This window comes from Chinchilla lanigera, unplaced genomic scaffold (genome assembly GCF_000276665.1).
Source record: "Chinchilla lanigera isolate Chin_1 unplaced genomic scaffold, ChiLan1.0 scaffold00031, whole genome shotgun sequence".
Taxonomy (NCBI): Eukaryota; Metazoa; Chordata; class Mammalia; order Rodentia; family Chinchillidae; genus Chinchilla; species Chinchilla lanigera.
In genome coordinates this window covers 22458229-22485064 of record NW_004955432.1, presented here as the reverse complement: position 1 = coordinate 22485064, position 26836 = coordinate 22458229, and the positions used below count along the sequence as shown (strand labels likewise).

At 41.8% G+C, this 26836-nt stretch overlaps 1 protein-coding gene across 4 annotated transcripts in view; it reads right to left on the bottom strand.

Annotated features, from left to right (window-relative positions):
• Met (MET proto-oncogene, receptor tyrosine kinase) overlaps positions 1-26836 on the bottom strand; it is a gene marked incomplete at its 5' end in the record, with an annotated part of 78922 nt that overhangs the window by 34528 nt on the left and 17558 nt on the right. For all 4 annotated transcript variants that reach the window (XR_261543.2, XM_005388121.2, XM_005388123.2 and 1 more), the window contains 8 exon segments: positions 2371-2470; positions 3222-3383; positions 4060-4196; positions 4304-4406; positions 6342-6502; positions 11297-11470; positions 12222-12356; positions 22452-22643. Coding sequence is in view for 3 of the 4 variants with exons in the window: in XM_005388121.2 (XP_005388178.1) it covers positions 2371-2470; positions 3222-3383; positions 4060-4196; positions 4304-4406; positions 6342-6502; positions 11297-11470; positions 12222-12356; positions 22452-22643 (1164 nt within the window).

Genomic DNA, 26836 nt, shown 5'->3' with positions numbered 1-26836 from the left:
AAATCTTCCCCTTTGAAATTCTGATTTATGGAATTTTGGAAAATGTGGTTTCCTCTTGATTATACTTCGGCTAAAACTAGCAACACAAAGTGGTAAGTTTTAAGGTTAAATGGTTGCTTTCCCCCAAGGAAAAGATAAACAAGCAACAACATCCCTTACATTTCCTTTTCTTTAGCAAGTTTAGTTGGAGATAAAACAATTACTTATGCTCACAATAGAAAAAGCCTCAGGATATACATAAAAAGCACCGACAGATTCTGGTGTTTGACATTTTCTTTAAAAAGTTATTCAAAAAAATTATTCTCCATTAAAAAGTATATGTTAGAAGCAGGTAAAACTGACAGATACAATGTGAATAAAATATATTATTTAGTTTTAGATCAAATCAGTGTCATACTGCTAAAAGCTGTTTTTTTTCAGTGCGTGGGATCTATTCCAAGTCTGGTGCAAGTGAGACAAGTGCCACTGCCGAGCTACATCCTCCGCCCTGCTCCACTCATCTTGAAAAATGGAAACAAACAATTTTACTGCCTGTTACCACAATACTTCTGCACTAACATCAACTTTGAAATGACGCCGGAAACTGTGGGCATCTGGGTTATAATGTGCATTAACAAACTAATACACATTTGCTTAAGAAGTGAATTATTTTTACTTAAAAATACTTAAATGGAATGAAAGTTGTTGAGGCTGGATCTACATATATCTAAATCAGACCTGGCCATGAGTTTTTGTTTGTTAAGTAATAAACAGGTTCAATTCTTCATCTTCAGACTCTGTAAGGGTCAGGGAACATGGAAAGAACACATTTTTTTATGAGTTTCCACAAACAACAGGAAAATAGTAAAGAGTAAAACACAGCCACTGAATTTTCATTCCCATGCAACCCTCACGCCCAGTTCTATTGTGCCAACACCTCTGTGGCTGAAAACGGTCGGAGTTTACATTTCCAGGTATGTAAACAGATTAAGATTTTTATCTCCTGTCACTGTTGGGACTCTTTTTGGAAACATGCACCTCTTATGTCTGACACCTGGAAGATTTTCTTTTAAAAAAATCTGATTATAAATAAATGAATGAAGCTGAGCTGTTCTTTGTATTATCTTAATGCTGGCAAGGGAGGAAAAAGTAAATCTAGCCACCATTTTAATAATGTAGACTTGATATTAATCAGCTAATCTAACAGTTCCTCGGATTTCCACTTGAAAAAGTTCCATGCCAATGCCAAAGGGGGCTACTATTACTCTGATTTGGTGAATGGAAAATTGCTATGCTTGCTTGTGGAGAATTGACATCCTCTAAATTAATAGCGGTGGTATTTTAACTTTGTTTGTGGCCATGTGTGGGGACTGGCTTCAAAGCCCTTTACTTCATGCTGTGACTCCCCAGAGGACCATCTCTAGGAATATGATAAAAATCTAATAATACCCGTTAGAGGTGATGCAATGTGGCTGATTGAGAAGGTCAAGAAAAATCTCATTTGAGATGACCTTATTGTTTGGTGATTTAGTTTGACATTTTTAGCCTCAGATTGGTTTTTGTAATTAAAGAACACAGTGGCTTTAGTCTTCAAGATATATTGGATGGGGAATCTCAAAGAAAGCGTTGTAATTCAATCAATCACCTACACTCAGGACCACGTTTGAGCTGGAGCACTCAGAACTTTCATTCTAAGTTGAATGAACAAGTCCAACTAGATTATAGCATCTTATAATAGCCATCAACAAAAGGTACACAATCTTTGGAAATAACTCCACCTTAAGTTTCAGACTGAAACTGCCTTCTCAATATGACCTGCTGAAATTGTTAGAGCATAAAATAGATTAATCATTCAGTCAAAGTCAAAATGGCCTTGCAACTAAAATAGGAAAGGTAGAGAAATGACAAACGGCATCCACACTCTAGGACAGGCTGCAGTCTAATGCTGTGGCTTAGTACTTGATAGTGTGCTAACAAAGGGACAAGCCTGGTGAAAGAACAGGGCGAGTGTAAGGAAATACTGGGTATTTGCTGGTTAGAAGGACAAGAATGCTGCTCCAAGACCACAGGCCTTATCTGAGAGTTTTCTTAGAATGAGAGGGTCCGTATTCTACGTGGAATTACAAAGGTGCACAGAAGAATGCTATGATTTTTTTCTCATACAGACTGTCTTTATAAAAACAGTGCCTCCAACTGGAAATCTTAATTCATGTCTAAACACTGCATGTTTGTGTTTACATCATCCCAAGGTGCTAGACAATCTTAATTGCTGAACTAAAAAATATGCAGCAAAGAAGGTAAACAGTGAACACTCGAGGCAAAATCAGAATGTCCCGTGTGCCCCGACAGTCAGGCGGCAGGGCTCCGGGCGCAGCTGTCCCAAGGACTCACCACGGTGTAGGTCTTTCCAGCTTCCTGCACGTTTATCACCAGCCTTGGCATGCTGACTGAATCCAGGTTTTTTCCAACACCTGTTATTGTGCTTCCACCACTGGCAAAATAAAATAGAAAAACGGTAATATCGAGAGGTTCTTTCCAGCGAGTATTTTCAGAGAGGTTCAGCCTTGTCACACAGGCAATGATCCACCCAAGTCAAGTGGAAGCGGAGGGGCAATTCTTCATTGGAAACAACTCATTTAACTTGAAAATGTTTTTTAAAATTTGTATTTCATAAGCTAAACAAAGAGGCCTTTGGGTTTTTATTCACCAAATATACAAAAGAAGTATTTCTTCTCTCTAAAAAAGGAAAGGAAAAATGTACGTTAACTACTGTTGCTAGACAGACAGAATTCATGGACACAGGGCAGACTGAACTGGCGCCAGTGAGATACTAATTCAGAGGGAGTTTAGGGTAGGAAACAGCCGTGGGGAAAGCAGGCTGGACAAAACACACTGAAGGATGGAAGGAGAGGGTGCTTCTACGCTGGATACTGTGGCTGGTATAGTTCACACGCCCGACATCCAAGTGCACGCATGCTGCGGTGCCACAATGAACTGTTTTGCTGCAGTGCATGTAAAATCGAGCTGAACGTGAAATGTCTGTGGGCTTGAACTGGCACTGAGGAGGTCAAACGGTACCCAGAATCTGAACGTGATTTTCTCCACTGAACTGCGAAGAAAGCCTTCAAAAGAAATGCAGCAGCGTCCGGGCCAGGACAAAAACGCACCACTTCTTGACTCTTCTACACTCAGATCATCCTTACGTCCATTATTTTGTGTACCCATCCGAAGCTCTTACTTACCTGATAAAGGATTTGGTCGGGTGAATTTCATAGACAATGGGGTCGTCCTGGTAACTGAAGCTGCCAGTCTCTCGGTCGGCTAAGTCGATTTTCAACTTAACAGGAAACTCAGCTGACACGGGGTGGGCTGGTGTGTAACATGTGAGAGTATGGCTTGACACACTGAGCAAAAAAACAAGGTAACATAAGAACACGGACCTTAGCTTTTCAAGGTGCACATCATTTAAAATTATACCCATAAATCAAAGGATCTAACTCAATGGTCTCAATGGTGCCTAAATGGGAATTTCCTGAGGTGGTCCTCTCTAGTGCAGGCTGTTTACATTTGACTGGATCCCAAGCTACGTCGTTGAAAGGCCATCCTTAACTTCAAAACATCTGGCATTTTAAGCAACCTTGAAAGTACTGTTGGTCCTTGAGTAAACTGATCTGTCTCAGCTCTAAGAAGCAGAAACATAACCTCCTTCCAAGCCTAATCTCGCTCATTTCTGCTCTCACCAATGTGACTTCTAAGTTTAAACCTTACTGGAAATGTGCATTTCAACTTATTATCAATTACCATAACCTCAAGTTCATTATCACTAGGATACGGAGAAATAATAATGCAGCGTGGATGGAAAAACAAAACTCAAAAGTGGGATTAATAAATTTAAAAAGGGTAGAAAATTCAGCAAAAGCAAATAGGTGGATTTGTCAGTCTTGTCAGCAGGAAAGCAAACAATAAATAAACATCTTGATTTTTTTTTTTTCACTTTAGGAAGAACAAACGTGGCTTGATTTCTGATGTGTAAGTATTAATCCAACTTGGCAGATACAAGAAAAAGTAAATTTACAACACCTTTCTAAAGTGCATGTTTTTCCACCAATTGAAATGTGTCTAGAATTTCCACTGTCCAGGTTCTTTCCAGTTAAGGTAAGTAAAGTGCCCCCAGCCTTAGGACCATAACTTGGAGAAATACTTGTTATTATAGGATCCTGAATGGGAGATAAAAATAAAACGTAACTTGTTAATTGTGTAACTATAAAAAATTAAGTAAAAACTAAACATCTTAGTTTATGAGAAAAGTAATACTCAGACTTACTACATAAGAAAATGTACTGTATTGTGCTGTTCCACGACTGTTTGAAATTATTATGGACACACTGAAACACTCATTCACTGCAGGACCAACTGTGCATTTCAACCTGAAAAAAACCGGTTGGATACATTACAAACCCACAGGTATTATCCGGCGTGGTTTTTTTTTGTATGATGGGACATTAACTTTAGATTGCGAGCTGACTATTGCGAATAGCAAGCAGAGTGCTGTGGTAAGGGTTAAGGATACTATTATGCTTAACTCTATACTGGCTGCAGTACAGTGTTTACACAGGCAACACAGGAAATGTTAGATCTCATCAAGGCAGATTTCACCAATTGAAAAGTAAAAAAAAGCACGTAATAACCTAAGCCTAAGGTTTAGCATATTTAAAATAATGACATCTTAATAGCCTATAAAAGTGGGGTAGTCATAAATAGGCCAAATTTCCAATACCAAAGTATATCAACAGGTACATTTCTATGGTTCTACTTATCACGCATTTAAATTCCTTGAAGAATAATGAAATTGTGATGGGCTTTGCATAGAGTAATTTTGAATCAATAATCTGAAATTCTGGAAAAGTTTAAGTATAATTTACTACATTAAATAGGTTTTAAAACAAGAGAAGAGACTGTTTCATTTTTACAGATACTAATTTATAACGCAGTAATTAAGAGTTGGAGAACTTACAAGGGAATTTCTAGAACAGATCTGTTTTAGCTTTGAGTTAACAAGTATGACATTACTTGATGTTTTGTCTTAGGAAAATGAAAAGATAAGGTTTTTTTTTGGTAACCCTTTATAAATTCTATTAGATCTAAAATACCCACTAGATAGAACAGGTTCAGCCTCATAAAGATTAAGCCAATAAACCTTCCATGTTGTTACTACATAGTAAGTACTGATTACTGGGTTCCCTGCTCACTAGGGGATTCAGAGTTACGGAAGGCACACATAGAGCACAGTACGCATAGAGCACAGGCTCTGGGTCAGAAGATCCGTGTTTGAAGGCCCACTGGACTCTTCCTGTATGGGTTACCTCTGCTAAACCACCGCCACCCTTGGAATATCAAGTATTTCCTTTGTACAACAGGAACGATACCATCACCTCCCAGGATTTCGGGGTGATCAACTGAGTTACATTCCATACCGTACACTGCCAACAGATATAATCTGAATGTAACTTTAAGTTCCATTAAAAATAGTCTGAAAAAAGTGATCGAGTGGCTTTACTGTAATTTTAAGGTTCAGCAGATGAATTCACAAGAGAAAGTATGTATTGAGCAGTTCACTGATTTTCCAGAAAGAGCCTATTGAGACTGTATCTGAAGACTAAAGACTATTTCTTTCCAATATACCTAGACACTTTTCAAAGAGTTGTTACATTAATGGTGGATAAACTCCCGAAACGCTGGATTCTTTTCTTCAGCTAGGCCATACCACCTTTCCCTTTCCCTAATCCCTGCAACAGGGTTAAAAGAACCAAAGTAAATGCACGAGTGTGGGGCTCCTTCTGACACCCGGTGGGTTGATGTCTGCTTGGGTTGCTTTGGAGGCGAAAGTCTGCTCACCCGAGTAGCTGGGGCCTCCTGAGGACGGCACACTCTGCTAGCTCAGGCAGAGATGGGCCTTACAGGGGAGACAAGGAAGCTCCAGAGGGCACCATCAGACAAAAGTTAATTATTCAGCCAAACCATCACCACGCCTGGCTCGGCTGCCTTGCTACCTAAAACAAGCGTCTGCGCTCAGCAGAACTCTACTGCCTTTGTTGTTCCTCAATAAATCTGGGGGTCTGAGTCAATTCAGGGCTTCGCTCCACTTTGGTAAAGACCTCTGGCCCCCAACAAAGACACTCTCGCATTTCACTCGTCTTTCTAATGGGGTTTGCTGGCTCGAACGCAGCACACGAGGAATGGGGCAGGCCGAAGGCCCCTTTTAATTCACGGTATTAGCTTTCTGAGGAAATTTTTAACAAGCATTCACTCAAAAACAGAGCTTGTCTGCAACACACCCCCACAAAGCCTCTAAAACTCCTTACATATTCATTGTGCTCTCCCTTAAGATCAAGGTGCAGCTCTCATTTCCAAGGAAAACTTTGGTTTTCTTGAAATCAAATTTATTATTCTTCCTGAATCCAAAGTCCCAGCCACAGATGGTCAACGTTGTCCCACCTTCAATGGGTGCGCTAGTTGGGGAAACCTACAAGGACAAGACAGAGCTTAAAAAATCCAACATGCTATTGTTTTCACCTGTGGGTAAAGCAAGCAAAAGCCATGTACCCTAAAGTGGTCTGAGATTCTCCCACAATGTGGTAAAAGCTCAATTTTACTAAAGGAAAGGGTTACAAATCCCGCAGCATCTGGAATAGACACTGAACTACCTGACATGATGGAACAAGCTGTTTTCCCTTTTTTGTTTTTTGGTCTTTCTTTTTTTTGGTACCGGAAATCGAACTCACAACCTCAGGCTTGCCAGGGAGGTGCTGTGTCCATGAGCTATATCCCCAGCCCTAACAAGCTGTTTTCAGATCCAGAAATGGGAGCAAGGCTGGAGCGAGCCTAGGTAGGAATGAGGGTCTCTGGGCCACTCTGAAGTGGACTCATTTGAGCAGCAGTGGACACTCTGGGCCCAAACTTTCACTTGCTCGTAACTGATCACACCACCTGCGTGGGCCTCCAGATCAGCTCCCAATCCAGACTCCCGCAGCAGCCCTGTCGGCCGTCAGCCTTGCTTGGTGCCTGGGCTTGGTGTCCGCCACACTCCTGCTGCTGTGGCACTCCCCCTTTACAGAAGAAAGTCACACAGTGAAAGTGCATCTCGTAGCACCTCCTGTTAACACAGCTGCATTCAGTAACTCTCATAGTACCACACACACAGTTGGTACTCACTACCCCCCTGCCAACCAGTCACTTACAGAGGACCTTCCATGGGCCAAATACCAATAAATAAATAAATAAGTGAATCTACTTTCTTATTCCTGTAACACGATCTACTTTATGCCTATTAGTTCACATTTATGTCTGACTCAAGATTGTTCACTCTTCTTTATACTGGTCTCTGTTTGACGTGCACCATGTACATGATGTAAAATCAAACACTGCATACAACTGAATACATACAATATGTTATTTCTACTAGCTATATAAAAACACAGAACTGGGAACATCTAAAACCAGCAGTGCAGCAATCTTTGTAATGATCTCCTTGGCATTATTTTACATCTCCTTTTGAAGATTTTTTTTCACGCCATGTTCAATGTTTAATAAATAATAGGCTCACTGTCTTGCAAGCTCACTTTTGCTGTGTTAAATGTGAGATCTGGGATTCTTAATAAAGCTTTGGTAACCGTGACATAAGGTAGCATCGGGCATTTACAGAGTCCATAAGGTAACTCTTCTTAGGTTAAAACCAGTTCAACAAAACACATTTCCAAGTTAAAAATAAGCTTCTCCGGGGTAGCTCTGTGACAATTGAGAGAGGAAATGCTCTTTTGGGGGAGCATATTGTAAATTGTGCTATAAAGTACAATGGTGGGAAAACAGCACCAAGACAGAGCAACTCAAAAATGAGCACAGGCATCTGCTAAAGCCGCGTCTCTGCAAGTCTTACAATTCAGGAGACTTTCAGCGAGATTCAAATTTGCAAACATTCCCATCCTTCCGAAGTAAATAATCGCAAACCGAAGTCCTAACTTACCCTCGTTACCAAACCCGTTTAAAGTCTTAGCTTAATGCTTTTATGATAACCATCTTACCCATAAAAATCCATTACACAGTTATGCCTTTCATGAAAATTTACCTCTTCTATGTCTAGCCAAATGAGAACTGCTAGAAAAAAACCTGTTTATTATTATGTTAGAAATCCAGCAGGAGAGAAGAAGCCAGCCCACCCTCCCGGGTCTCTCCTCAGCCTGCGGCCGCCACACAGCTGCTGCTCCCTCTTCTAATGAGGAGCCTTCTCCATCCAAACAGCTGCCCGGTGCTGACACGGGTGTGTCCCGCTGCCTCCAGCCCCCGCCTACGCAAAAAAAATGAAGCCTGCCACTCCACACACACCATCACTGTCTGCAAAAGGCAACGGGCCCAGGTGCTGATGTGAGAGGAGACATTGAGAGGTGCTGAAGCAGTATGCTGGTAACAGAATTGAGTATTACAAAACTCCACTAGATGCAAGCTTCCAAAGGCCACATCTGGGTTGAACGTCTTTCCCTTGGCTTAAGGGGTGACCTCCACTCTTCCAGGGCAAAAGGAAGAAGTGGCCATGGATCACAGCATCTTCCCAACACTGGGAAAGCAAACTCCGTTATCCTGGAGTGCAAGGACACTCGTGTCCAGCAGGAAGCCAAGGGGCTGCGTCTCCTACCTGTCTGGTTAGGGGAGATAGAGACACGCAGTAGCTCCTGTCCTCTCAGAGGTGGACAACTGTGCTTTGATGGGTCCATTCCACTCGTATTTTATCTATCTATCTATCTATCTATCTGTCTATCATTCTAAAGAGAAGAAAAGGTAAACAATGGAACTTCCTTTCAAAACAGGTTAGTGGGACAGTTACAAAAGCTGACACGTTGCGGATTGTTGTCTTTATTGTTTAGACAAGATACTGTGCCTATATCTTGTACGCTGATTCACTCCACTGGTATTTGAAAATGATCATGTTTTTTAAACCCTTTAGGTAAAACATGAGAAAGCTAAAAGAAAAGGAAGTCCCTAAACATTAAAATTTGCAGTGGAAGGCTCCTTTCTGCTGTGGCAGAAAAAAGTCACAGATAAACCCTGGCAATATATTGCCTGTAGCCCTCCGACCCTGTACAAGATACTGCTGTTGCTTCTTATCTGAGTCTTCTGATGAACTAATAAATAGTTTATTGTCTTACTGGGGTTTCTTCAACCCTACATGATATGACAACGTCATACCGATAAATTCAGAGTATATTAGGAAAGTACTCCTGCTTTTCTGAAGTGTTTTTCAATGCCCTTTAAGAATGTGATCAGATGACATATATGAAACAAAACGATGGGCTTCCAATCCTGGTATCTCTCCTAAGAATTCTATACACTGAGCATGATGTACTTGAAAAGCAGCTTAACGTGCATGTATGGGCGAAAGAAACTCTATACATCTCTAGGTTTTGTGCACGTAAAGTTTAAGACAGATAAGAGAAAGATGTATAATCTGTCTTATTCTTTGCAGTAAGAATGCTAAATGTCACGGTCTAGCACAGCATGAAATCTTCCTAACAACTATGAACCGAGGATTTATGGACTCGGCTGCACTGCTCTCCTTATGACTATACAGCCCACGCCTGGAAGACTGCACAGTACAATGCAACCTTTTAAAGCTGCCAACTGCGGAGTGCCTGAGTTAGAGGATGTGAGAAAGGAGGTAGATTCAAACACACCAGGGTTTCTCTGCTTCCAGAAAATGCTACACACAATATTGTTTGGCTTCTAATCATTTTAATATGACTTTCATGATTAGTAAGAGAAAGCACAGTGGTTAAAATGAAATGTTTCTGTACTGGTTATGCACCTGCTTTCTTTACTCAAAATTCCAACTTGGTGATTTCTAAAATAAAACTGTTGCTTTAATTGTGAGTATACAGACACATGCGCACGCGCACACACACACACACACACTCCATGTGTCTTTCATGGAAAATGAAGAGTTCAAATTTCTAGTGTCTTAAACTGCCAACTCTGTATTTGTAAAAGTGCATGAAGGTTTCAAAAGTATACTGGACAATAAAATGTGCAAAAATACTATAGAACAGACTTCAATTTGTTTTATTCTCTCACGTTATTTTCTGAAATTACCAAGCCAAGGCTCAACTGTCACACTTAACAGAAAGTGATTTGGTCGAAAATCCAGTCACCCACTGTAACCTTGCCTGAAACCGTAACTAAATGAAAGCAGACGCATGCTTGGGGGTAGTTCTTGCTTTGACTTGCACACTTTGTTTACTTGTGCGTGAATCAGGTGACCGAGACCTTTAACTTGAATCTTTCATAGGAACCATTTACTAAAGTCCAACTGCTCTAAATGCATGGAGAGAAAATACATACTGGGTCTTCGCCAGGGAAGTATTTTCAAGCAAAATGTACAGCATTTGGATCAAGAAATTATTAAATACTTGTCACAGAGATTTTCAAAGTACCAAATATATGCTTACACAAACAAGGCAACAGATGAGAGTGCGGCTGGAAGGCTGTGGCCAACGTCCCCTCCCAGAAACTAAGTTCCGTAACAGCAGGAGACAAGTCTGGCTTCTTTCGGACCATATACCCCCGCACTGAAAAGGCCTGCCATGTGATGTGCTCTCAGTGAATGTTTTCGCAGTGAATGAAAGGATGAAAGGGCTCACAGCACTGCAGATGCCAGTGCAGTCATCAGCTGAGCCTTCACCTCTCTTTCGCACACACTGAGGTGACACTCATAGTGACCATGGGTGCTGACCTTCAATTTGCCTCCCACATCTCCTGGGAAACAACCTCCAATGTACATGTGCTGTCACAGGGCTGCCTTCTGTGCCTCAGACAGGAAGAACCTTACTTCCTGTCTGCCCTTACAGAGCTGGAATTGTGGGCTTGCGTGGTTCACCCTCAGACGTCCTGGTTAGGAATGAGAAATTCTGTCTCAGTGGTAGAGACTCCTGTCTGGGCAGCTGGCACCCAGCAGGTGAGGCGGAGTCAGAGGACGGGTGAGTCAGGAGGGATCAGGCTCTGGTGTGCACAAAGGGGGAGCAGTATCACTCGTGAGCCATGCACAAGGCATGAAGGAAAAGCAGCTGCACAAGGAGAGTATCCAAGGAACAGGAAGCAAGCCCTTCAGCTGCAGGACTCCCTGTGCCCCAAGGCTACTCAGGATAAATCCAGGAGCAAGTCAGGGCTTCAACTGATGTCTTACAGCTAAATGAGGAAATTAATCTTCGGATTGTTTTTACAGTAGTGAGATTTGTATTTACTGAAAATCACGCATGACAGCACCGATTCTTACCTTGTAGACTGCAGGCAAGCAGATCTCTTGCGTCCACGTCCCGCTGCGGCACTCGTCTGATCGTACACATTGATCGTGGCACCAGCCACACTGCATGAAAGGTGGGGCAGAGACACACTGACTACAGGACTGGAAATGTCCACAGCCCAAGCCAGTCAATGGGATCTTCGTGATCTGTGGAGAAAAGTGATACAAAGGCCTTCCACAAGGGTTTTCGGTTGGTGTGTTTGGAGAAATGCCATGAATGCACCAACGCTACATGTAAGTATCAGTTCACGGGGTCTACTAGAGAGAGCACCTGTGTGTACATCATGGTTAAGTGATTAAAATTTAAAAATCACATTTCCTCCTTCCCTCTACTGTTGGGATCTATGTGATAAAAGGTGACATTACTGTCCAGGAACTGAGGAGCACTGTCATGCAAAGGTAGAGGTTATATAGAGTAGGGACACTTGACCTACCAAGGTGATTTTGAAATAGTACAATTTAAATAGCTCGAAGACACATTTGAATTCCTGGGAAATTCTAAGTGAGGTCTGTAGTGTGATGCACATCTTTCTCTCTGAGAAAAGGGATTACTGGCTGGAGTCAGGTTCCAACACACATTTCCAGGTTTTATCTGCCTGAACTAGAATTCTACCACAGGACTGTAATTCTCATTCTGTGTTTGCTTTTCTCATTGAGAAATGCAGGACTAAAGGAAAAGTGTACATTAGGAAGAAAACCTCCCCTAAGCCTAACCATGCCTCAGTAAAAAGTTAACTGTAGTCTGGAACATCTCTGGGATACTCAGAGAAAGCTTAATGGAGGAGATGGGAATGTAAGATGAAGACAGAAATTGTTAAAAAACCAAACGATACTGGCTGCAAATATCCATTCAGGAAGAACCGTAACTACGGAAACTCCCCGTCAGAACAAGGCTTACCTTCTTCCCAGTGATAGCCAGAGTGTAGCCATTGTTGTTTAGTGGCTGTCCCACAATCACTTCTGGAGACACAGGTTGGGAATCCAGGCGAAAATTCACATGAGGGGTGGACGATACTGTTCGAGAAACCACAACCTGAGAAATAAAAAAGGAAACACCACATTCCAACAAGCTCTACTTAATTGTAAGGAAAAGATGTGGGTAATAATGCAAATAACAGGTTAGGAGAGCTGGCTGCTGTCTGAATGAAAGACCTAACAGTCTGTCTAGCTGTGAACCAACACAACATCATCTGAGCTTCCTTGAAGCCAAGTTCTCAGAACCCCAAGAGAGACTTTGTTGTGATCTTTTAATGGTTTCTAGAGAAGGAGACCTTCCAGTCAATCAGCCAGCAGCACATCCAGACAAATCCTCACAATTGTACTGGGAAATGGAAGAGCCAAAACTCTCCCCAGAAAGAAGACACCACGTGCGCTGCAAGGATTCTGGATTACTTTTGATCTATCCTCTGGATCCTCCCTGTGCGGCCGTTTCCCCCGACTCAATGGTGAGAGTGGTGCACTGGGACTCTGGAAACCTGGAGCTAGTTCCAACTTCTTTACTCTTAAGCCGTATTTATAGATCTTGTGAGGTCAAAATAGGCCCTTGAGTTACTCTGAATTGAGGTACTGTTTTTTGTTTACTGCTGTCACACAATATGTTCTTATACTTGCATTATAAATACAGTTCTACTTATCTTCCCAGCTTTAAAACAAAGCCTGATGGTTTTAACAATGCCTGGGAAATGAGGTTTGACGGCTGGTGTTATTCTTGCTTTCAGGAATTTCTAATTTGGGATGTTTCCCACCTATATGATTTCCACCTGCCTTGTTCTCGGAGCCCAGTGATAATGAAGTGCAGAGACTGACCAACAACTGAGGTAAGATCAGGATGATTACGGTAGATGAACGCAGATTTTAGGAGGGCTGAGGAGCTCTCAGAGCGACTGTCACTTGTGAGTAGAACATCAGTTTGCATACAGATGAGCGTGTAGGAGGCCGAGCACAGCACATCTGCCTGACCTCTCTGATAATCCCTCACACTGCATGAAAGTGCATTTGCTGGCCACTGGTGTGAACTTGTGGGGCAAAAACAGGCAACTGCGGGCTTAGGATTTCAAAAACAAAACATTCTCCTACAACTTTCTTAATCATAAAGTGGGAATAAAAATCAGAAGAGTAATTAACTTTGTAAGCTAACAAGTATGTACAACATAGAAATGCTCTGGAGAACAGCAGTAATTTTTCTTTTCCTCAGTACAATGAAGGAGCCAAGTAGCTGAAAACAATTCAGGAAGATTTTCAAAGGATCTGTACATTCCCAGAGAGTAGCCTGTTGACAGATAACCTAACCAATGCTTACACAGAGCCACGAAAGTTAAATATCAGCCTGTTTTGTTCTAACATTTGTTCTACCCTGAATGCTCAGCACTGACAAAACATCTTCATTAAGCAGGGTGGCTATATTTGCTCAGAAGTAGAAGATGGCTCAGAGGTCACTTACTCAAGATAAATACTACTGTTATAGCCTAAATTTAAGGCCCGGGAGATCTTTGGCACCTCTGCTGGCAAGGTGTAAAAGGGTTCAATTAGCAGTCTCACCTGTCTCTGGGTGCTGGTTACCAACAGGATGTCAGACGTCAGACTTTTCCCCAAATTATCTAGGTTTTGGTTGTCAGAATTAGCAGTCTGGTGCTCACTACCTCTCATTTTTCCTATTCCCTTTTAATTCCCTGTTCCATATGTACCTGATCACTGCCAATTACTTCAGACTGGACAGGCACAAGCCATAAACAACAGAACCACCACCAGCTGGTCCTCACACCGACTCTATTCTCTACTTCCTTCGGCGCTTTCCACTTCCCTGAAGACTGTGCATCACTGTGAACGCTCCTGCAGACATCTGCATTCTGTATTTGCCTCCCTGGTTTCCCCATACTGCGCAGAACTGCTACATAACAGTCGCCTGTAAGAGTGCTTTGAGACAATGCGCTGTCGCTTTTTTTACCACTGTCCTATCCTATGTTACAAGTGGAATTGATGAGCGGTACGGTAACATAATATTCAACATTCTTGGCTCTGTCCTCTTGCTTTCTTTAAAATCATTTTCCATATCTGTAAGAAGCAATCTCTCCTTAATTAGTGGGTCATCGTATTTGGCTTTATCAAATACCCAAAGCCCATCCAGACGCTAATTTTTCCAGAAAGGATTAACTATTCTCTTTTGCTCCTGAAGAGGCTCTTTGCACCTCTGGACTTGGATTGATTGATTTCTTTTCCCTGGCAAGACTTCGTCTGGACAGCCCTGTCCACGTGGCACTTTCAGAACAGGGGATGCAGTCAGGCCCTAGCCGAGTGCTTTCAACAGCGATTTCACTGACTCTCACAATCATTCCTCAAGGTAAGCACTACTATTTGCATTAAGGAAAAGACAAGAGAGACTGTTAGCCAGAAAGCACAAGAGTCAGGTTTCCCAGGAGCTTTATCGAACGCCGGAATCTGTGTGCTTGACCTCTTATTAAACACTCAACTGCTAGACTCTTGGGGCACCAGAGTAAATACCAATAAAACAAAACAAAACAAAACAAAACAACCAAAAACCTTCCACTTGGGTTCCCAAGAGCACTGGTGAATCAAAGCCCTAAAACAGCTTTCTCAATATTCTTTCTTGCCAGTATGGAAGCCTGTCCGCACAAGCTGTGCGCTTAGGGGCAAGCCTTCACATCTCAATGGTTTTCCATGGCACACAGGAGATGTCACCTGCTCAGCTAGCAGAGCTCTACTCCTAATCATGACCTAGGATAAGCACTGGTTGGGGTGGAAAGTGAGCTGAAGAAGAGAAGGCAGGAAGGCCCTCTGGAAAACGAGGATGACCCTCAGAAATGCTGAGCAGAGGCTGTCCCACAGATGCAAATACCTTGTTACTTGATCATTCACCCTTTCTCTTCGGGGACATCTACTTCTGCAAAATGCCAAGAATTATCTTCTGTCATTGATGGCTCACTTTCTCTTACTGTCAGAATTCTAAATAATTGAGTAACCACCTCGGCTCTCAAAATACTGTGAAGCAAAGCTTGCAAGCGTTAGGGGTTCCTTATTGTTGTCATGGAGATATTTTTAGGGACGGAGAAAATGTGGCATATAAATTTAATTCTTATGATAAATCCCTTGGCAATCTTACAACAATTAGTATAAAATAGAAGACCAGCAATTCTCTTTTAAAAATTTTCTACTGTGTCCAAGACTAATTGTTAGCATTCACACTACAGGATATTCTTCTGTAATGCTCTTGAAAATACAGAGCTATTACATTTTTTAGGGATGGGGAGGAATCAAATTTCTTGATTGTTGTGGTAAGTTATCTGGAAGAGGGTAGAAACACATGTATAGATAACACTGTTGTGGCAAGGTCCCTATATTTGTAAACCTTAACAAAATAATTTTGTGTGTGTGTATATATATATATATATATATATAAAAATAAAGGCCGGATCACCTTGTCATACACAGAATTAAAATGCTTTACAATTTTCTTTAACAATAACGAACACGATTTAACCGAAGACACTTGTGTTCATATGTGGTGGACAATTCAGTGTTTTTTAGTACAATCACAGATTTGTGCAAGCATCACTACAACCAACTCTGGAATACTTTCACTACCTCCAAAAGAAATCACACATACCCCTTTAGCTAGCGCTCCTGAATCTTCCCTGACCCTGCTGCCATGCATTGCGTGGACGAGAGCGGACCTCCTGAAGGGGAGGGAGGCATGCCAGGAGGCTATCAGAGGAAAGCCAGACAGAGCTGTAATCAGAATGCTGTGGACTAAGAATATTTCATATCCTCAAGAGTTCTTGGAGAGACCTGGGTAAATGCTGGACTTCCTGCTGGCACTGTACTTCCAGAACAAGACGCTGCTCTGGGATTCAGCTCTCTGGGTGTGAGTGGCATGTGTGACCCTTTCAGGAGGGCAGAGTTGGAGGACAGTACTCAGTCCTTCACATGGGTCTCCCAAGACAAAGGAACTCAGCAGACCTTGTGGTAGAGAGTCCAGTCTTAGAGATGTAGATTAAAATGCAACCAAGACGCCTGCATAAAAGAGCATAGTGGATTTTCCTTTTGTAAGAGCAGAAAATATACAGCTCTACGTTAAGGCAAATAAAAAACGAACTGGAGCGTTGATTCCATCTAGACTGATTTCTCATTGAAAAGTTAAAAAAAACATATTTCTGTTAAGAAATAAAGAAAATTTTATTCTTCATGAAGGATGTTATAAATTATTAGAATTTGAGACACAAAAAGAAAAAAAAACATGAGTGAAGATGATGCCACTGTTAGTAATTAGTCCAGGTTACACCTGGATGTAATGTTACAGATGTGGGGAGTGTGTCTGCTTCCTGTAGGTCCCAGTCGAGACCAGACTCTTGGACACATTAGGTCTTCAAGGCATGGCTACTGTATTAATATACGAGCACATCAAAATTAGAAGCCCCGAGGAGTCCTGGGTAATGATGACTATGGAGGAACAAGAAAACAGCCTGTTGCTAGTCACAGGTGCAAGTCTCTCGGTCCTTCTTTTCAATCCTGGCCTTCCTTCCAGCCGTCATACCTCAGTGAAAGGAGTCACTGGTGAGGAGGTAATATGCTATTTTTGACAACCCTTAGGCTGTAACTACTTATTAGATCCTTCTTGCATATCTCTGTCTTCCTGAGAAACCACTTTGAAGATACCACCACGTATTACAACAGCCATTGATATTTTCCTACTAATCTATCCATAACTGTGTTAAGTTTGTAATGTTCCTATCCTATTTCATAATGTATGTTTATTATTATGTGTTTCCTACAACAACCATTGAGAATAGTTAATGATTTTTCAATAGGTCACTCATGTATAGCTCTGTTTATTTTCTTTAGAAGCCACTTTGAAGATACCAAAGTATAGCACAACAACTCTTGATAATCTCCTACCTCTTTTGTCTCTAACTCATTATTTGTCTATTTGTTTTCCTAAGAAACTATTTTGTAGATAATAATACGTAAAATGATAACCATTGATAATTTCCTACCATTTTGTCTGTAATTTACTAAGTCCCCCCTATTATTATGTTATCCTTCTTTTATTCTTTAAAAAAAAAAAATTAGAAGCCCACTTCATCTTTGATGAAGGCACGGGGTTTTCAAATGTTTCAGCATTCAGAGGGCCTTCAAGAGTTCAATGTGCATTTTCAGGGTGAGCCTTCCCGCATCTCACTGTCTGGCCTGCCTGAGTGAGGCCTTCCCTCAGTCTGTGACAGAAATTGGTGTGTACTTAGAAAAAATCAGAATAAGAAGAGTAACTTGTTTCAATCAAGGTAAGCATTTAGTTTCATGACTCGCATCGTTAGCTGAGAACTAACAAGTCATAAGATAAATTGCTGGGTGGCGAAAGCTGATTAAATGAAGCTTTGCTCTGTTCTTTCCTTCACTCTTTTTGGGACTAAACCCTTCCACACCAGACTGCTACGGTGAAGCCCGGATATAACTGGAAAGCAAAGTGATTGTCCTCTATTACAAACCGATGTGTGTATGTTCCAGTTTTTGAAACGAGTCAAAAGTGAGTCAAAACAAATTAATATGAGATTATGACCGCATAAAAAAATTCAAACATCTAAAAACTAAACAAGCTAGGAAATGTGTAAAAATGTTAAAATAACCAGTACTTTCAAATCAGTATTCTGTTTGGAGGATTAACTTCTTTACACATAGAATAAAGGTTTCTGAAATTTAAAAGTGGTGAAAGTTCCAAAACTACGGGTATACATATCTCAGGTCTCACAGTGTTTCTCTGTTCTTTCCAAAAAGCATCCATGCAAGAAATTCCAGTTACTCCCTGCTACCCCAAACCAAAACAAACAAAAGCTCTGCATTTTCCCATGGCTTCAAATATTTATGATGTCTCAAATTTCTATGTGTATAAGCGTATATAAAATAAATGTCCTTGGAGCATGCATTAATTCATTTTAGGAGACTAAGTAACAGCTTAATTTTTAGTTATGGGCATAACCCTAAAATTATTACTTATGTAATAGTTTTTTTCTATTTTGTAGTACAGAAGCTAAGGCATTCATACTTTTAAAAATTTTTAAATATTGCAGTAGGGTCTTGCTAAATTGCTAAGTTGCCCAGGCTGGGCTCAAACTTTCTTTTTTTTTTTTTTTTGGTTTTTCTCCTGTACCGGGAACTGAACTCACGACCTTGCGCTTGCCAGGCAGGCGCTTTTGCCGCTGAGCTAAATCCCCAGCCCTTGGGCTCAAACTTTCAATCTTCCTACTGTAGCCTTCCAGGGTGCTGGGATCTCAGACATGAGCCACCACATCTAGTTAGCAAGTTATTTCTTAGAAGGAAATTTTATGAGCATATTTTCCTCTAAAGAAATCGACTAACGCTAATATTGTTTAGGGAAATAACTAAGTCACCTAAGGTGAACAATATTTTTTGAAAGGCAGAAGATCTTTTTATCTGAGCATTTTACAAAAAAGGTGGGTAAATTAATAATCCCTAAAGAACAAATAGCATTTGCATTTAAGTTTGATTTCGTTCTGTCACTGCACCATGCTCACAGCACTGCTGGCTTGATGATCTGTGTCTCCATATTCTAAAGCAACAATTGCAAATGTGATCTACTCCACTGGCTCCTACTGAAATCACTGACATCGCATGATGGTGCTACAGGAACTGAAAGAATGTGAAGTCGGGTCAACAGATAAATTGATTCTTCTCACTGGATGTGAGTAATCATTCTCAAATTCGCCAGTTACTGGCATAATCCTTGAAGCCATGGTCATAAATTATGAGTTTGAGCAAAGGATGTCTGTTGAGGTGATCCTTGCTTCTTTAAACTTCTTATTTAAGACAAAATCGGTCCAGTTACGACCAGGGAGAAAAAGGGTGAGTGAGTGCTAACAACAACAGGGGTAACAAAACTGGGGAAAAGTGAAAAGGCAGGGGGCGGTGGAGGAAGGGCCAGGAGGTACCGAAGAGCCTGAGGGCAGTGGCGGCAGAACCTAGGCGAGGGTCACTGCTAGCAGGCATGGTGCAGAGTGCCTACTGAATGTTTCTGGAGCTGAACTCGAGGAAAGTCTTGAAAGGGCCTCTCCACCCCAACCAGCCTTGACTCACGCACTCTGCCTGGCCTGACAGTCACGCACAAATATTTTAATAGCAATGCTCTGCATTTGAAGATTAAAGGCCTTATACAAGCGCTGTAAAAAAAAAAAATCAAGCAAGCATTGTTTTGGATATAGATTAGACGAGGGGCTCAGAAGGGGAGACGCGGGCAATCCCTGTGATTAGTCCTGTGATCTTCATGAGAGTCCTTCTTCCCTCTCCCACGTAGCTATGAGTACTGTACTAAGGCTGCTGTCTTCTTCTCTCCACTTTCTCCCCCTAGTTTGTAAGGAGGCACATTCCCACTTTTTACGCACACTACTTCAAACAGCATTTCGTTTAGCATATTATTTTATTTCAAAGCAACCCAAGAGAGTGACCATACACATAAAAACTGTTTCTGAAATTTGTATTAGCACAGCTCTACAGATACTCAACTACTTGTGCACATCAATGTGTTTAGACATAGCTGCACCTGTATAACTTACACGTTTAAATGTTAGAGACATGTAAAAACCTCACTGCCGTACACATACCATTGTTAACCAACAATATAACTCTTTCTCATCAAATAACCACTGTGAAATACCTGATTCACTTTGCGCCCAACAGCTGGGGATGTGGCTGGTGTTCCCAGCCAGAGCCCAACACAGGCACAACAGGAAGGGCAGCAACAGCTGCAAACTCTTGCTAGAAAAAATGTGCAGAGTAACTCTGCCATCAGGCTTCTGGGTAGGAAGGAAGTAAAACCGTTTTTCTGTTCCTTTTCATGTGTGGCAGCTGTCTTTGGAGAAGGAAATATGTCCGTTCTATCTTGTAACAGAAACTCCATAGTATTTATTAAAACGTGAATTGTAGAAACAGGCTGGCTACAGAGTTAGCATCTTAGCCCTGTCAAAACATTTACAGAACTTGGTAGGCAGTCACTGCTGGGACAGATCTGGTTGGACGTCTCTGATCTTTGCCCCACGTCCACCCCCTCCACCAAGCATTATTTGCTGTAAACAAACTGGATTTCAGTGATGTGGATTATCTGAGTCTTCAAATGCTGTCGGTTTGTCTACATGAATTTAATGGAATTCCTCAGGCAAGTGTCAGAGAAATGAATCTGTGGGTCCCTAGAGCCCTCTGTATGTGCTATTGTTACATGTCTTTTTTTCCCTCCTCTACTAAAATTATAGGTCCTTCAAGGCAAGTTCTGTGTCACTGTTTCCTCTGTGTCATTCACTTGTTGGATAAAGCAAATTTAGTAGGTTCTTAATACACATTTGATGTCCTTGTTTTAAAAATGCAGAAACACCGATGGTACCGTCACGAAACAAGTATGTACTTTGTTTTGGATGCACAGTTAATGGTATAAGATTGCATCTTTTCTACACATGCTAGGGGACAAGAATAAACTATTGGCTATAGCGTTTCTATTATCATGAGACTGACACATTCTAAATGCCTTGGATAGCGAGGACTCTTTGTTAGGACTCTTTGTTACTAAAGCAACCTATTAAAAATGGCATTTTATTAGAACTTTAACATCTGGAACTAGACCAGGAAATCTTTGATGTTAAAAAAAAACCTGTCAGACCTAAAATGGCCATCACAGCTTACTAATGTGAACCTGAATTGGCAAGATAATGGACAATTTAGAAAAAAAAAAAAAAAGGAAAGCAGAAATGAAGATAAAGAGAGGCAAGCCAGTATCACGAACGCATTAGGAATTCAATACATGCAAGCCTCTCTCATGCTCTTTTGGAAATTTACAGAATACCATCAACGTACATTAAAAACATAAACACAAATTAGTATTACAAGGAAAACAGGCAATCATACTCAAATACACTGGAGAGCATGTCTGTGGGGAAACTGGGCCACTCTTCAGATTCTGAGGAGTTAAAGGTATTTAGGCTGGGTGAGGTGGGTAAGTAAACACAACGGACTGGAGAGAGAAAGTGGGGAGACACAGCTGCGAGGGAGCAGAAGCAGGGGGTACTAGTACAGAACATTTAGACCACAGGACCTGTATCGTTAGTTCTCAGCTAGGAAGATTTTACCACTTTGAGAAATTCCATCATGCCCACTAGGACAAGACAAACATGATTTACGGTTCTTAAAATATGACAAGGACTAAAATATATTTCATAAAGGAAGACAGATACAGTACATCGTTGGGAAATATCACCCCCCTCAACTGGCTCACTAGAAATTGTTGTCCGATCAGGATGCTAATTGTATCAGGTAATGACAAAATAAACATCTTCTACAAGAAATTTCTAGCGTTCACAGAAATGTAACATTTCCGTGAAGGTCACTGTCATTCTGCAATGATCAAGAATCTACTGGTGAATCATATTGAAAGCGTTAATAAATATTAAAGCAATAAAATAAATCCAATACTAGAGCATGTTAATTTCTGCAAAGTGCTACGATTCCTGTAGCTAGGAAGCATGGTAACTTCAGTGAAGTTTACAGTATGAACATTTACCTTATGGAAATACTGTTGCTAGCCATTAAAGCACTTCTTAATACCCCTCTCCCTCCTTAAGTATTTCAACTTCTTTGTGTCTAACCCCACTATTTTGCGGAAGAGCCTGAGTTACAATGGGATTCTGACCGTAACATCCCTTCCTAACTCCTGCCAATACTTCTCAATGATGTGAATGTTTCTTCTCATGGAGACACATGGTTCACACAATAGCTTTCCTTTGATCCGCAGTTTCCCTTGGAATAGGAAAACACCGCCTGGAAGTGCTTTAATTGTTTCATTTTTACTTTCCAATCATGTGATAAAAGTTATGAATGGAAAAAAAGCCCAAACCATTCCAAAAAAGAAAATTAAAGCAACCACTTCAAAAACTTAACAAAAATAGGCCATACACTTCATAAAAAGTGGGACAGCCTTCCCTGTTTGGTTTTTACTCTGTCTCCAGGTTTTTACTCTGTCTGCAGCTTCTACTGTCACTTATACATTACAGTTTGGTAGCAAATATTCTCCTGCAAAAACAAAACCAAACTAGTTGCACAATACCAGGTAGAAGGCAGTTACCTGCATGAAACGACCCTCTGATGTCCCAAGATTAGCAACGGTGAGGTCTCCTTGAACGAAGGTAGATATAGATGTCAGTAGCACCTGTTTGAACTGGCCCGAGAATAAGTCAACACGCTGCAAAGCTGTGGTAAACTCTGTTCGATACTCATCACTGCGTACTTCACAGCCTGATGAATTTCTCACAAGTGTCTGGAATAAAATGTGACACAGAGTTAATGTGAGTTCAGATGTGAGCAGGCTGGTAAGAAACTTCTCAGTGTATCTTTTCAGAGCTTGGCGGGGAATGGCTAGAACAACTGTGCAGTAAGCTAGCCCCAGACAGGAATGAACAGTTCTAGAGACACAAATGACCTACACTTTCTAGGCACTGTTGTATATGCACAGATCCAAAAACTGGAGGCAAACATTACTATCACAATTCACCCTGCTGTTCCATATGTGTGTACATAAAAAGATGGAACTTAGCAGGTGATATTAAAAGAAAAACAAAGCCTTAAATATCTCAGCCCTTCACAGAAAAGTAATGCTTTTAGCAGTCAAGGCTATGAGATGAGTTTCAGCTGGAAAAACAAATGCTGGAGTCACACTTTAAAATGCGTGCCCTTGTGCGTTTCCGTGCACAGAGTGGTAGGCAGTGGTGCTTAGACAATCAGATAGATCACGGGGAGCAGCGGAGAAGAGGTGCAAGTGCCTCCATCAAAACCTGGTTTCCAAGGGACTGGGTGTTTAGCTCAGCGGCACAGCGCCTCCTCGGCAAGAGCAAGATCGTGAGTTCGATCCCTGGTACCGGAAAGAACAACCAACCAACCAACCTGGTTTCCAACGCTTACTGGCTTTCTGTAAATCGTACCATCTTTCTGTGTTCAGAAATTTGCAAATTCTGTGTCTCATGCCCCTCCTCTATAAAAGAGTATATAAAAACAGTACCTATCTGACAGAATTATTGCAAAGATTAAATGAACTAGGTTAAGTGAACCATTTTTAACCTGGCCTGTTGGACTTCACATCACCCTGCCTCTACCCAACTTCTCCGAGTCTGTCCACCAGTGAGCAGAGCAGAACTTCTTTCAGCGCTCCGTTATGCCAGGTGCCCCTCATTAAGAGCGGGGGGCACATGCTGCTTCCTCTGTCTGGAGCGCTCCTTCCATTTCTATTCATGTTGTTCATGCCTACACCTCTTTCAGACCTTAGCTCACCACCATTTCCTCAGGAGGCTGCCCTGATGCCAATGTCAAGGGCAAACACTTCGAGTGTTTTCATGGTATCTTTTACCTGCGCATCATAGACAACATAGAATGGATATAACACACTCATAATGGCAACTTCGCATCTGCTCATCAATTGTACGAGTATGTGCCTTCTCCTGCGTGGATCTGGGCAGTCAGGGAACCACTCTTTCATCACTGTAATGCTAACAGTAAACTAAACATCAGACATAGAAAATAACCAATAAATGAGTAACTAAGTGAACCAATGATAGGTAGATAACACATCAGAACCAAAATTATTTAACTTACTTTGGGGGTCAGGAGTGGGCAAAGCATTTATGGCGAACAAATAAAATGTTTAGCTTCTGACTGTCCCAGTGGGAAACTGGGACGCGGTAAGCCGGGGCAGACAATGGGGAAGGAGGATGTACAAAGGAGGATCAAATCTATCTTGGAAGAAACGGAGAGCAAAAGTTCATTTTTACACATTTCTGTAGCTACAGGTCCAGGACAGACCAGCAAGTTAGCAGTTCTCTATCATTTTCCTACTATACCATAATATCCAGAAGATTTTCACAGTAGGCATCAAACCAAGTTACTTTTTAATTTTACAAATAACAATGTTTATCCTTCTAAATAGTGACCTTTATCCTTAAGGTCAACTGTCTATCACAGGGAGAGCAAAGCTCTTACAACTTGACTTTTATGATTGAAAGTCACTTAGAATGCTCTAATTCTACATATCAATGACTATTTCTTCATTTAAATGGCAACAGATTAGCAAACTGAGTTTCAAAGCTACTAAAGCCAACTCTTGTAATTAGTAAAATGTTAATAAAATAAAATAATTAGGATAAATTAATAAAATGTTAGTTCTAGACATTTATTTTGATGTATTAATGAATGCTATTTCACTGTGTAATTAGAAGCTGTTCTTCTACAGATTACTCTGAGTAGTAGCAGAAAGCTGGGATGTACCTGCAACTCAATAGTAACTGATTAATGGATAATTAAGTTTCTATTGGTGATCAACCATCCATTTGGCAGAGATGGCCAGAGTCAAGGGAGGTTCACTTTAAGACTCAAAGACTAATTTTAAATCCGAAGCTTCCTGAGTGCTGTTATGGAGAGGGCTGCTCTGTCACTGCTGCTAGTGCCTGCTCTTTTTCTCTACCTGGGTATCATCCTGGGAACTCTGAAGCTGCAGACTTGCCCTGGGCTACAATACAACGCCACCTGAAAGACGATGGGTTTCCTGGGATATGGAAACAACGTGCTGTGTGTGGAGTAACCTTTGGTTATGAGCCACCGACAGCCTTTTATCAGCAAGAGGCAAGAACTGTGTCAGTCTCTGTTATACTCAGTGCCCCACAGCACACCTGGTATACAGCAGGCACTTAGCAGGGCTTACTGTAAAGCCAGTGCAAAGCCACCCGAAACCCTCAGCCTCCCCATCTGGCCCTCCGTGCTGAGTGGGGCAAGCCGGGGAATGGAGAGGAGCGCGCAACTAAGTGCTGCTCTGTGTCTGCCAGCCCGCAGGAACCTGGACTTCTAAACAGCGAGAAAGCGATTCCAACAGGTCTCAGCCTCTGCACAGCTGCTTCCATACGTGCCAGGCACACACGCGGGCTCTGCACCTGAGCTCACACAGTATTTACACTGCACACTTTACCGTTTTTTCCTGCAGGAAAGAGAGCAGCCCCTAAATAGTACCTCTTCAAGGACTGGTGGGGTTGAGGTCTGTCTCTTTTGTACCCCTCCCTCAAAACCTCCAAGAATAGATACACTGCCCAATGTTGGAAAAGGACCTTGACCTTGCAATTTGAAGCTAAAAAATAAGTATCACATCAGGTTCAAGTGACATTCAAATTTCATAAGCCACGGGATCCCATGGCAGATTTCTGCAGGAAGGGGGTGTAGGACATTGGCCTCCAGGAAACAGGAACATCCCAGCATTTGCTACAGGAAAGGGGTTTCTTCTTGTCTTGTTCTGCTGAAAAACCTGATCAACTCAGCGACGGGGGTCAAGGGGCAGGAACTGGCTTACAGCACTGCATGTTGTCTTTCTGTTAATAGTAGAACTTCCACAGAGAGCCTTGCAAAAGCAAAGTGGTCTGCAAATGAGAGTCTGATCCTTTGTGTCTCTGAAAGGCACAAAGCAGAAGCGTCTGCTGCTCGTCTGTGCAGGGAAAACGGGATGGCTTGCTTGCAGTACTTTACCACCATTCCCAGGGCCCAGCCGGAAGGACCCATCACTTGTTGCCAGGGGTCTCTGCTACTTGTGCTTCCTTCAAAGTCACTGTGCCTCAAACTGCAACTGAGCAGAGCTGGCACAAGGCAGCTCCACAAGGTAGCAGCTGCTCTGGAAGTCTACAGAGGAGGTTTCAGACCAGCAGCACGAGGGAGCCAGCATGACTCTCCCTAGAGTAACAAAGGGAGGAAGAACCAAGGAAGGAAGGGAGGCAGAACTGCAGGGAGGGCGGGAGGAAAGCAGTTTTTGCCCTGCACCCACCACGTGTCGGCACTGAGTTAGGCATTTTCACATCTGTGACTCTCAGCAGCCCTGGGAGGTTTTTAGCACGCGCAGCCAAGGGCTGGGTCACTGGGCCCAGCTCATATGGGAACAGACATCAGCGCTCTCTGATTCTCAAGCTCATTAACTGTTGTTAATATTTACTGTTCCGGGCAATGTTCTAAGGCTGCACAACTATAAAAACAGAAAGGCCTTTAAGATCATCTTATACCAGTGGCCAGGGGTGTAGCTCAGGGGTAGAATGTTTGCCTAGTATACCTAAGGCTGTGAGTTCAATCCCCAGCACTACTAAGAAAGAAAACCAGGGGCTGGGGATTTAGCTCAGCGGCACAGTGCCTGCCTGGCAAGCGAGAGGTCTTGAGGTCGATTCCCGGTACTGGGAAAAAAACCAAACAAAAAAAGAAGGAAAGAAAGGAAAGAAAGGAAAGAAAGGAAAGAAAGGAAAGAAAGGAAAGAAAGGAAAAAAGAAAGGAAAGAAAGGAAGAAAGAAAAGAAAGAAAGAAAGAAAGAAAGAAAGAAAGAAAGAAAGAAAGAAAGAAAGAAAGACAGACAAAACCAAGACAGTAATAAAATCAGTATCATCCCATACCAATCCTTTATGTTAAAGCTGAGGCAGAGGACCAAAAGTTTGGGCCCAGCTT